At 39.6% G+C, this 12,791-nt stretch overlaps 1 protein-coding gene across 12 annotated transcripts in view; it reads right to left on the bottom strand.

Moving 5' to 3' along the window:
• Window positions 1–12,791, bottom strand: part of LOC127365723 (receptor-type tyrosine-protein phosphatase mu-like) — a 153,221-nt gene that overhangs the window by 39,924 nt on the left and 100,506 nt on the right. For 6 of the 12 annotated variants that reach the window (XM_051404118.1, XM_051404152.1, XM_051404135.1 and 3 more), the window contains 3 exons: window positions 12,496–12,631; window positions 11,090–11,119; window positions 2,082–2,389 (listed from right to left, as the gene is read on the bottom strand). In XM_051404118.1, coding sequence (XP_051260078.1) covers window positions 2,082–2,389; window positions 11,090–11,119; window positions 12,496–12,631 — 474 coding nt within the window. The remainder of the gene's footprint in view (window positions 1–2,081; window positions 2,390–11,089; window positions 11,120–12,495; window positions 12,632–12,791) is intronic. The other 6 variants (XM_051404163.1, XM_051404195.1, XM_051404213.1 and 3 more) reach the window with 2 other exon arrangements.

Here is a 12,791-nt window from a genome sequence, read left to right as displayed (position 1 = left end):
GCCAGCTGTTTTGTTTTACAGCATTAAAGTCTGGTTACATTAGCCACCATACCAACCAAACAGCAAGCAACAAGCCCTGAGTGTACTGAACAGAGGAAAAGTGTGTTTAATTGCAAATGAATCTGACTTTTCATTTGTAAGAGGAAGTTTGTAATATTTATTCTTTTATGAGTTACATAGTCTCACTTTAAAAATGAGGCTGCAACTAACTTAACTTAATTATTTGAATAATCTTTCGGCCCATTAAATGTCAATTTTTGTAACAAATTGTCCATAACCCAAAGATATTATGACAGAAAATTAAGAAAACAAGCAAATATTCAGTTTTTGAACCAGTAACCTTTGGTCAATTATCCAAAAATGTTACTGACTCTTTGTCAGTTAACTAATCGCCTAACTAAATTTCAGCTCTACTGTAAGAAAGTATTAATGAGGACAGCAAAATGTCCCTGTCAGGGTTGTACTGTACTGATTATTATTACTATTTAACTTCCTAATATACTGCCGATCATATGATTTGTATGTACAATATTGTGCAATGTAGCTAGTAACTATAGCTGAAATACATGCAGTGGAGAAAAAGTGCAGTGTGTCCCTCTTAAATGTGAAAGTTGCACATCAAAACTAAATACTTGAGTAAATGTACTAACTTAAGAGTACTGCTCTGCTAAGAGTAGAGAAAATGTCAATTCCCCTCTGGTTTATCGTCTTCTCTCCTAACAGAATGAGGACTCATCTTGCAACTGTCAGCTATGATGTTTTGAGCCAAAATGACACTATTGACAGTCATAAGGTCATGGAGAGCGTGAGAGGTACAGCATTGAAGGTATTACACTGATAGGCAGACTAAAAAGTAATGAATTTAAATCATTTACGCTGGCAGACAGAGGGCCAGATTTGAACATCCACACTAACAGACAGTTAATCAAGGTCAGAGCATCTTTGGGGCTCATCCCCTGCAGGGTGTGTGGAGACAGTTTTAATCTGATGGTTTGGACTGGGATTATACTAGGTCAAGCCCTGGGTGCAGATTTAGCTGAGCTGTCCATCAACAAAGTATTAAGTTTAACCTGAGACGGAGAAAATTAATAGGTTATCGCACTGGAGTGCATCTAGTATGTGTTGTGTGTGTCCTCCGTGAATTGGAAACAGAACGCTGCTGAGTTTAGGACCACATGACTGACTTCTCAGCCTTGATTATTGATCAAAACACCAGATTCCCTTCAGGCTATCATTACAAGTATTAACACAGATATACAACTATAGTATAGTGCAGGTGTCAGCAACAGAATCCTAACAGTAGATTATTTAAGCTGCTGATTTAAGTTTACTTTTAATTTAACAAAAATGAATCAAAGAAATTTCAAAAGGGAATATATAAAAAGGGGAGAACAAACCCTTGAGGGCTTGTGGAAAAGGATGTCCCAGAATCTTCCACTGAAGAAAAAATTAAACAATCTTTCTCAAAATCATATCAAAGTCTTCCCCGTCAAATGAAAGTAAATTCTGTCAAAAAATACTGTTTTGAAGAATCCGGTTCCCTAGTGACTACCACTACCGCTGGTAACAACGGGTAGTTTTTCAAAAGCTACAAAATTACTGTCAAATCATTTGCACGGATTGAATAAACTCGGTCAGAACAAGGCAAAAACAAAGAGATATTATTCATTAAATTCAATGCTAATTTATGCTAGATGTGATAAATGATAAAAAAGGAAAAACACCTTTATCATGGTAATAAGAAAAAAAAATCATACGGTCTCACACTGAGTTTTGATGTTGTTTGAGATTTTTAGTCAAACGAAATATTATTCCAGTCCAAACTTAAACTGCAAATGAGGATTTTATACCAGGAAGTTTTATTTTTCTCTCTCCCTGAATATGCTCCTAAATCCACAGATCACTAGGAAGAGGACTGAGACTTCAGGCTGTCCCAGTGTGAATATTTCCTGTGCAGCCAGGTCTGATTTCTTTCTCACCTGACCAAACCAAATAAATTGCTCCCACAATGCTTGGTTGTGTGCGTGTGTGCATGTGTGTGACCATAAAAAGGCAGGTAGGCTGATGCAGGACCACCTTACCTCGGCCGTTGAGAGTGAGCGCACACTCGCTGCGGCCGTTGAGTGTGAGCGCACACTCGCTGCGGCCGTTGAGTGTGAGCGCACACTCGCTCCGGCCGTTGAGTGTGAGCGCACACTCGCTCCGGCCGTTGAGTGTGAGCGCACACTCGCTGCGGGTGTTCAGCGTGTGGTTGTGTGTGTCCATGAAGGACAGCGCCTCGTCACAGTTGGTACCCTGCTCTGTGTAGCTCTTGTCCATGGAGTTGACCATCACTGTCATCTCCTGGCGGGTGCTGTTCAGTGTCTCCTTACGCTTCTTGGCCAATTTCCTTTATGGGGGGGGGAGAGAAATAAAAAGACAAACAATCAGACAAAAGCAACGCTGACTGTGGTTGAATTGATCTGATATGGTGCTGGTAGCGATGACTCATAGATGTAATGAGATGGCTGAGCTAATGTGACCCGGGGCTGTGGTCACATTAGGTTTTATTAAGCTCCAGATGCTTCTTCAAGCAGTGAAATATAAATCTTTGAGAATGCAGAGTGGAAAGGTGTGACACCCTAACCCAAATACATCAGTGGCCCTGATGATTTAAAATTAGCTATAGTATTTGGGGGCGGAAGAATTAGAGTTGTGAACAGTGAACTGAAACAGTCAACCTGCTTTTATTGACCTACTTTGGGTTGATGTGCTGGAGCCTACAAGCAATCTGTTCCTGATCAAACACCATTAGAGCACTGTGTACATGCACACATCCACATGTATGCACACAAATTCCAGACTGATTCCTCTTATGTAAAAAGCAGCTGCGGAGCTCCGATCTCACCTGTGCTGGCTTCAGTTTACCAACAGATACTGAAATACTGGATCAGATTCAAGATTTTCACCTATAAAGCTGTCCACAATCAGGCCATTGTATATATTAATGAACCCCTTATACAACACTTTAAGATCTTGTGACCAGGGCTTGTTGTTTGTCCCTGGTTGAAACAAAAATCTGAGCCTCTGTTATTGTAGCTGCAGGCTCTGGAGCAACCTTCCCATAGACATCAGGGCGATAAGCCCGGAACTGTTTTAGTCAGTGAATCTCTTCTTTGATGTTGAGAGTGTGTTGTCTCTAGTGTGTTTTCTAGTATCTAATATTTAGTCTGTTCTCATTGATATAAATGGTGCGGACCAAATGTATAATGCAACACAGTATAGCAGCACCACAAACCGCAGCCTGAATGCAACAATGACCATTAAGTTGAACGAACATCTTTCTTAAACAAAATCTGAACATTAGAATCTGAAATTAGGATATATTGCAGTTAGAGAAGGTTTAATAAACTGGCAAATTAGTGTAAATACTAATAAATAACAGTTTCTTTCTTAATTGCCCCTAAAACAGCTAAACCATGCCTAAAATTAAACCCCTTTGTATTTGTATTTATTAACAATTTATCTATTTCTTTTTTACTCTATTTTCATTTGTATTATTGTTTTTCTTTTGACCTGCAATACACGCAATATAAGGCTATATTCTTGAACACCATTTCCTTTGAAATCTGCCCTATTTGCCACATTTTTACTTTGTTTTAATTTATTTGAATTATTTCCAGGTGATTATATCAACTTAAAGAGTTGCAACTCTCAAAGATTTGGGAAGTTTGAGTTCTTGAGACCAAACCAGCATCCCTCCATTATACCAACTTCTGACCCTGCTGTAGTTTCCTAAGTAAAGCTCTGAATCCCTGAATGGTTGCTCTGAAGCTGACCCTGACCCCTGACCTCCCAGAGCTAGAGCCACTTGCATAAAAAAAATCCCCCCATGGTGATACATAATGCATCACATTGTCACTCTGAGGAGTTAACCCTCGTATATTTCCACAGGAATATCCTTATAGAAAAACAGCTTGAGCGGGAACATACTGTAGCTATAGCGGTATATCTGATGCCTGCCGCTGCTCCGTAGCTGAAGGGGAGTGAGCGGTGTAAGAATTAACTATGGCAGCCCTCACACTGATCCTCGCACTTTGTTGCTCTCCGTGTGACCCCTCTGCCTATTTGAATTGCAGTCTCTCACACGGACAACTGCTGTCTAATGATGCACTCCTGCTGCGTTGTTTTCGCAAATCTCCTCTGTTTATTCAATTTTGTCGCTGTCTCGTGCCATATGGCAACAGGCCCCCACTGCTTTCAAACAGTCATTTGCTCTGAAGGCCGCGACGTGAGGCTAATAGCGGATCCGTTCTTCAGAAAGCAAAGTGACAAAGTAGTGACATTTTCATCTGCCGGACCCACTTTTTGTCTTTAATCTGCAATTAGAGCCGGGAACAAAATGGCAATCTCGTCTCTCTTCTGTTATAGCTTCATATTGTAACAGGGGAGAGTGAAGAGAAGGGGTGGGGGGAGCTGTATGCACCCCAGGCAATATTAAGACTGATTCGGCACTGTGTGCACTCATGGAGAAGACTATTAAGAACAACTATAATCCTGGTTTTAATACTGTATCACTGTTCTTATTTCTGCGGATGCAAAGACTTGGATTTCCGCTTCCCTGGCCTGTGCAACAGCTGAAGCACGAGCGTTGGAGATAAACGAGGCTGCACGGACACTAGTGCCAAAATGAGGAAAGCACCAGTAATACTGGGATGTTTGCTAGGCACCGTGGGTGTTAGATGAAGATTAATTGGCATGCTATTCTCTCCTCATTTGTAAGAAGGGAAAATTTAATGATAGATGACAATATCACAGGGTCTGATGTGCCAACAGAGATAGTACGAGGAAGTGTACAGTAGAGTGTTTGTGCATGTTGATGAATGTGATCATTTATCACATCCCCTGATAGTTAGCGTAAAGCTGCACATGAAAAGATCCTAGCAAAAAATGTATGGGCAGGATTGCTTGCAGGCATGCCCAACAACATAATCACACATTTCTTTGAACAGCATTGAACGTGCACATGAAGGGGATGATGCAGACAGATGGCAGAGGTGTTTGTAGAAGTAAAGACTGAGCAAACACCAGAGGTAACTATATTAGGCAACTCTCATTAGAGAGATTGTCTGCAGTTCAGTACATGACAGGCCTGGCATATCTAGGATCTTAGTGAGCAGAGCTCCTAACTCCATGAGTTCAGCTACAACAAAAAAGGAAGCTGCACGGATTGTATGTCTGCGCGCGTTTGCCAGAATGTCTGTTCTGTGGGAGGTGACGCTGCTGTAACTTCTAAAACAAGAGCTTCAAAACCACAAGCTCAGCATGGTGGGCCTCATTTCAGCACTGGAGCAGCCTAAACCTTGTGACATTGGGACAAAGACAGCTTCATTAGACGACCCACACACATCCACAGTGCATGGGTGTGTGTGCGCGTTCGATGACTGACACGCAGCTGGGAGGGGCAACAGAAGCGTCTTTGATTAACCCAGTGGGGGCATTTCATTCGTTGTTTTCATTGTGTCTCATTTCAAACTTCTGCCAGTCTTTAATACATTCTTCTGTAAGTTTGTCTGTCCAACCATCAAATATTCCATTCTTCTGTGTATTCATTCACTTCAGCAGGAGAAACAACATAAAAACCGACAGAAAGTATTCCTGAATGCAGACTCTTTTCAGTGAAGCACAATGTTGTTTATCTGCTAACTTGATTGCTTCATTGATTCTGTTTTTTTTAAAACAAACAATAAAGAGTGTTTTTTTTTTTTGCTCCTCGTCTATCCAAAGACAGGAATGTATTGTGCTAAAAGAAAAACAGCAGCAACATGAGGAGCAGGAGGGCAGAGGATTAGTTTAGAGTTCAATTAGAAAAACGTAAATGTATTGAATTTACTGAATATAATACACGTTTCAAACTGTGTAGTGCGAAATATAGGAAGAGACAGTGTGGGGTGTTTTAAAATATTTTGGATTTAAAAGTAATAGTGATTGCGTTCTCAAAAATGTTGATATGTTGTTGAAGATAAAGCCTCAACCTGTAATACTGCAAATAACATTTAGTGTTATTTACCTTTATGTAGCTTTTTTGCTGTTTAAGCACCATTTGGTTGTTATGCCTCCAAAATTATTATTTTGGCAGAAGAATCTGTTTTTGGTCAACTTGTCCTTACATTATAGCTAGGTGATCACTAAATATACTTACGGTTTAAATCAAGTAATAAAATGTAATGTGTTTTAAAAGTATGCTCTGGAAACCATATTGCAGTGACATTGTATTATGCCAACACTTTATATATAGTTAAGCAAGTAGCTGATGAGAGTCACCGTGTATATTGCCAAACTGTGACAGAAAGATGTTTTTTGAATGACATCTTATTAAAATGTATGCATTTAAACTTTGTCATTCCATGCATGACTTCGCTTCTTCCCTGCTTGAGCTGCTCTTCCTCTTCCCCCTTCCTCATCAACATTCAGGGCTCGTAGGTGCAAAAATCTGCAAGGCTTGTACCAATTAATGTGATTCTTGCTGCATGTTCGGCTTGTAAGGTTTAATGAAGGTGTTTGCCCTGAGCACATTGTGTTATACATGGTACGTTTAGTAGGCCTCCCTTTCTGACACTGAGTGCAGTGGAGATGATTATGAAAAGTAAGATTTATAAAGAACGTAAATGGTGATTTCTGTGTATATACTGTGTGTATGCAGTAAAATTGAAGCTATTTAGAGATTAAAAGTAAATTACAAATACGAACGGCAGCTGATTCTATGTAGACTTCTCCCTGTTTCTCTCTTTGATACACTGCAAGAGTTTGGTAAATTACAGCAGAGACAGGTTTATACAAAATAGTCTACTATTGGGGCCACTACGTAATATGTATGCACTCATCATACGTATACATAAGAGATTTATGATGAAGTGACCAGCTGCCAGGTGGAAATGGAACATGACACTCCTGAATGGAATTGGTTTTTATGAGCTGATACAATAAAACAGACAGAAAAATATTTATAGACTAGATTCATCAATAGATATTTTGTGCAAACATGCATTCAAATTTTTATAATTTCATTTAAATATAATCAAACTCCCTCTCTCTGCTGTGTTATCCATATCAGGGTAGAGGAACGTTACGCCCATTAGGGCCTTTCACTAAGAGATTTCATAATTTTCTTAAATGTGCTTGGATTTTGTATAAAAAGTTGTAAACAGAACACTGACATATAATTAGCTTATAAAGTTTTTATGGTGTTGGTAAATAGTTGCCTGTTTACACATCGTGCAGACACAGAGCAACATTATCATTCTTTGAGGGTTGTTTTTGACAAATGTCCAGTTTTCTCTCTCCTTTTTGCTCTGTTTTGGTTTCCACCAACTTCTAAGCAAAATAGCTGAATATCTTTAGCAGCTAAATTTTCTACTATGTTGGTTCACAAGCTAGTAGCTACCTTTGTGCATCTGCTGTTTGGTAGCATACAGTGAGTATATTAAAACAACTACAACAGTTAGTTAGTTGTCTGCCCCACAACTTCGATATTTTGATTCACTCTTACAGCCCTCATAGTTTTCAATTGCGAAAGGGAGCTGTTTTCAGTGAAAAATCTCTACAAACAATGTTGCTTTGTAATTACCGGGTGTGTAAATAAGAAACTGCAAAAAAGTTCTCCATATCAACTTGGAATGGGATAATATGTTTGTTCAGTTTGTGCTACGACAGCGGTGACAATGAAGCTAAACACTCAAGATGTTGAAAACCAAACCAATGAACTGAAAGACGATAAAGTGCTCGGAGTCGAGCGATAATTCTCCATGTGTTTGTTACTGAAGGCGGGGTAGACATAGTCATTGAATCCATTTTTAATTTTTTAGTGAAACTTTAAACAAAGAAATTAATAAATAATGCATGCAAATTAAACTGCCCTGCTTATTGAACAGTGTTTATGTAGCTTTTCTAGTTTAATTTGAAGCTTTTTTTCTCTGTGTTTTTTTACATTGAGGGATTAGTTTAATCTTATTTTACGTGATGAAGAAACTGCACTGGTTAATTACATAGTCAGATCATGTACCTGAGGTCTGAGGAGCCCGGCAAATCAGTCAGAAAGTGAAAGAGTAAGTGTGCTTGTATTTAACATGCCTGCCGCTCGATGGATGAATCAAACTCTCATGGGAATAAAAGACCCAATCGCCACCCTTGCCCTGTGCCAATTGATCTCCCTCCTGTCCCCAGCAGCAGCAGGCACAACGGCCGGTGCGACCACCTGATTAAAGAACGGTCATATATTTGATCACACATGTAACTGCATCCCTAATGAGCTCTCTGACTGATGTTGCGTTGCGTGCAAGCCCCCGCAGTCACCTCTGGCAATATACCTAAAGTGCATATTTTGGCGACTGCAGGATGCTCTCATGCCTTTAAAAGACTTTGATGAATGCATGAGAGCATTAATGGGGTTCATCAATCATAGAGGTGTTGTAATCTCATGGCTGGCAACAAGGTTGTCATCAGAACTGCAGATGAACACTTCAGAGAACGCTCCAGAGGAGAGCATCTTAAGAATGCAGTGTATAATTAATGTGACAATATAAACTTTGGGTATATGCAACATATTAGTTATATTTGCTTATGAGCTCCGCTAAGACACCTTGAGAATAGTAACAGTAGGGGTGCTGAGACGCAGCACTATAATTTTGCTTCCTCATGCCTAACAGGTATGACACAAGAGAGACAGAGGAGAAGATGGGAGGATTAGGGGTTGCATTATTGACTGGGACATTCTTGCTCACTCTAACATCATTTTGAACATCAATTACTCATGATGCACAGCTGTATCACCTGTTAATTGCCTCATAGAGAATGCTTTTGGTCTTTACTCTTTGACACAGGCCTAGTGTTTAACATCCTGATGGTTTTAGCTAAGAGGTTAGTATTGCATTCTTATTGTTATAAATTTACTCCAACAAAATGTGATGGAGGCGAAAATAGCATGTAGTTACAATGTAACTAATAAAATAGTTTTCTTGCAATGTGCCATAGATCCATACATCTATAATAAACAGCAACAGCAGAGGAACTAGGTGAATTAAAATCTATCAAATCATCCCTGAATTCTGTAATAATGTATTACATCTTACGGACATTCATGAATTACATTTTTTTAAATAGGCATCTTGCATGTAAAAATCTCTGCTACAGTGCAGACGACAATATCATTTGTTACAGAGATCCGTGCGATTTGAATGAAGACTTAAGCATGTTTTAACAGTATTTGCTGCCGTCATGGCACATTTCCCAGTGGGGATCATTAATCCTTCATCTTATCTAACTGTATATTATGTTGTTATCTTGTCAACTTTGGAGAGGAGTCACAACATTCACAGCCCACTCTTTCCCTTCTTTTTAAATCTTAACAGTAAACCCCCAATTCATTTTGACAGATAAGACTGTACAAAAACATGAACGTGATGATGTTGACATCACAAATAGATTTTTGAAGGGACTTCACGAAGCCTGCGATTTTGGCTTAACTGCTCAAAGGGTTTTTTGGAGTCAACTGTTGAAACAACTGTTAATCAAAGCAAACGCCTCCTTCAAAAGGAAGAATATTTTTTAAAATCATCACCAAATTAGCTGTTAGCCATTAAATCTCTTACCATGGAAAATAACATATTGCAACACTTGTGATTCCAGACACCACCATCTCTTCTGTATGCACGCTGGCAATAATCCAAGAAAACACCATTTGCATGTAACACTCAAAATAAAAAAAAACTAAAACTGATATTTTGATTGTTTCACTGACAACCTCATCTCCTCCTGCTTAGCTCGGTCAATGTGTGTGCTCAGCTTTGACGACACCACTCCTCCAAGTCATTGGGGGCTTTCCATTCAAGACAGCTGTGATCTAATATGAGTGACACGCAGAGTAGTATTATCTCCAGGTGTATTCTGAGATGTTCTTTGATGTGAGGCAGCCTCCATTCTGTCCTCTGATCACAGTCATCTCAAGACAGATTAGTCGGCATCCATCACAAAGACCGTACAGAGGGAGCCTATGAGCTACAGCAGGGAAGGCAGAGCTGCAGAATAAGCTTCTTTACCATTCAGAGGTGTGATTTGGAATCATCTGTTATATTAAGAGCGGATAAAGCAGCGCTGCGGCTATTGTTTTATGATGTTGGAGACATCTAAATAGAAAGGAGGTTATTCTGTGATCACATCAGCTCATTCAGCTCATTCACTAGTGATGCAAATGTCTTGTCAGCTAAAGACACAACTCCACCATCACCATAGAATCAATGGGATGGACGTGCAATAACCCAAAAAAACATGCTTGAAAAAAAAAAGGAAGAAAAAGCATGAGAGCTGAGATGGTTTGATGACAGAGTGAGAGGATGGAGTAGGGGTAGAGAAAGACTAGAAATTATCACATGCATATGGAGCCAAATTGGGTACGTCAACATGTTAGCTCATGCTTAAATTTTCAATGTAATAGCTAGAAATATGGTCATTCTTACATTATTGACTGCATTTTTTAGCATTAGCAGAGTGTATACATAAGCGTACAAAATGTGAATTATTTGGACTAGCTCATTGAGGTTCAAGGCACAACTAAAGCATAGATGCACTGTGATAGGCACTTCAAAAACCCTAACTTTGACAGGTCAACAGAGATGAAATCATTGGAGGCAAATGAAAAATTCACACTCAGTAAAAATGCAGTAGCTCCTGCATTGATTTTTTTTTCTTTTAAAAGATGAATTTGGCAGCTGTACAATCATTAAGGCAGTTTAGTTCATCATATGATAAACAAACTCCTTAAAAAGTCAAGCAGAAATCATGTCTGCGCAAACATTTCAGTGGCAGGTTTATTTCGTGGGGGTGTAGCTGCGTCTGTGTGCTTTCATCAGAAGTCGTGCCAATGTGACATACAGTATGATGTGCTCATCGTGTGGAGAAGCATTGGAGTGGCGTCCTCCGTTCCTCCAGCAGAGATTACAGTTGGGCCTCTGTAATAGCTCTGGGCAGGAGGAGGATGACATGGCTCTTTGCATGCATGGGAAACAGCGTGTGGTTGAGAAGCATGGCACTAACATTACACAAAGTGGTTACTTACAGGTAGTAAGTGTAGGAGTGATAGGTTCTTCTGCCGATTGGGGTGGTGGTAGGATTTAAGCAGTGGAGGAGGGGAGGGGATGGAATGAAAAGGAAAGAAAAAGTAAAAATATATTAATGTTTGAAAAAAGAGTAGAAATGAACAAAATCAGATATGGTGGCATACGTGGAGGTAAACTAGTGATCATGAGGGCAAAGGTGATCGCTTGGAGTCATGTCATGCTTTGCAAAGGGGGAAAGGGGGCCTCAGTAGAGTAGAGTAGAAACTTTCTTATTAAACTGACATTGAGCTGCTCTACAGCACGTGATGGCAAAACAGAGGCAACCATTCTGGAACTAAACCCCCCCCCCTTTTATCAACGCATAATTTTATACACCTATAAAAATTACCATATCTGACCTCCAAGGTTGAAACTTAATGAGTGGTTTGGATGTCTAAACACAACTCCGATTCCCTGTTGGTAACAGCAAATTACACAGAATTCAACCAATGAAGTCATCTCCATCTCTGGTTTGATTAAGGCTAATTGAAAACAATTCCATTACTGTGTGCTGATTTTTACACCCACCCACTGATCGCTGTGCTACACAGACTGCTGTAAGACATGAAGAATCTTATATTACTGTCAAAAATAAAACTGAACATAATGATTATGTTTGTACACAACTATGCCTTCCCACTCAGCTTCATCTACTCCATATACTGCACTGATGTCCACTCTTTAATTTACTACAAGCTAATCTAACATTGAAGGGGAAAGTATGGTAAATTCATGCCAAGTTTACTGGAAAATGTATATATATTTTTTTTGTTCTCATGTTTCACAATGGAGATATTAAAGGAAACTTCTGTCCACTAAGGAAATCTCTGCAGAAACCAACATTGTGTTTTTTCAAGCCTTACTGTGGACAAAAGGGGGTTGATATTTGCTGAGCTTTAGCTGCCCTGATTGCTGGGATATGTACAGAGGACTTTCCAGTATGGGGTCCAGGGCTAATGTAAACTTAGCCTTCAGCTATGCGGCCTTCCTCTTTCCTTTTGAGCCTTTCATCATATTTTCTTTCTTATCTCCTCCCCGCCTCTCTCCATACCACGAGCCTCAAAAACATTTTTCCTATTCCCATTCCAATGTCATTGAAGCGCTACGCATTTGTTTGAGGGTGCCGTGGAAACGGATTAATTTTTCATGGCACACTGTATCTCATGGCTGTAAACAGCCTTAATGGGGCGTATCAACATAATCAAATTAATTATTTACTACTACGCTGACAATGCTACCGTTTGAGGGAGAAATATACAAAATAATAAAACAGAAACTACTTATTTGTGAGCACTCGGCAAGTAAGTTCAACCTCTACCACAAATCTGAAGTAGTATTTCAACAAGTACAAAAAAGAAAAGCTTACCTTTTCTTCATGAGGAGTACCACTCCTAAGAAAATTATGACGAAAAGGAGGATGCCAGCGATGACTCCAGCGATCTTCACTGTGTGGTCTGTTTGTTTCTCCGGCTCCACCGCGTCAGGTTTGTGAGTGGCTGCTCCTGAAAAACATCACAATTCATAAAGATCAAACACAGAAAGTGTAATGAATCTGGCAGACTTTGAATCAAACCTAATGCCCATTTGCTATTGTTCTACATGAACCAAACAGCAGAGTGCACATCCATACTTTCACTATTTCCTCTCATTGATCTGACTGTG

The sequence above is a fragment of the Dicentrarchus labrax genome, unplaced genomic scaffold, assembly GCF_905237075.1.
Source record: "Dicentrarchus labrax unplaced genomic scaffold, dlabrax2021, whole genome shotgun sequence".
Lineage (NCBI taxonomy): Eukaryota > Metazoa > Chordata > Actinopteri > Moronidae > Dicentrarchus > Dicentrarchus labrax.
Note: the sequence above shows the minus strand (reverse complement) of the source record. Positions and strands in the feature narration are given on the sequence as shown.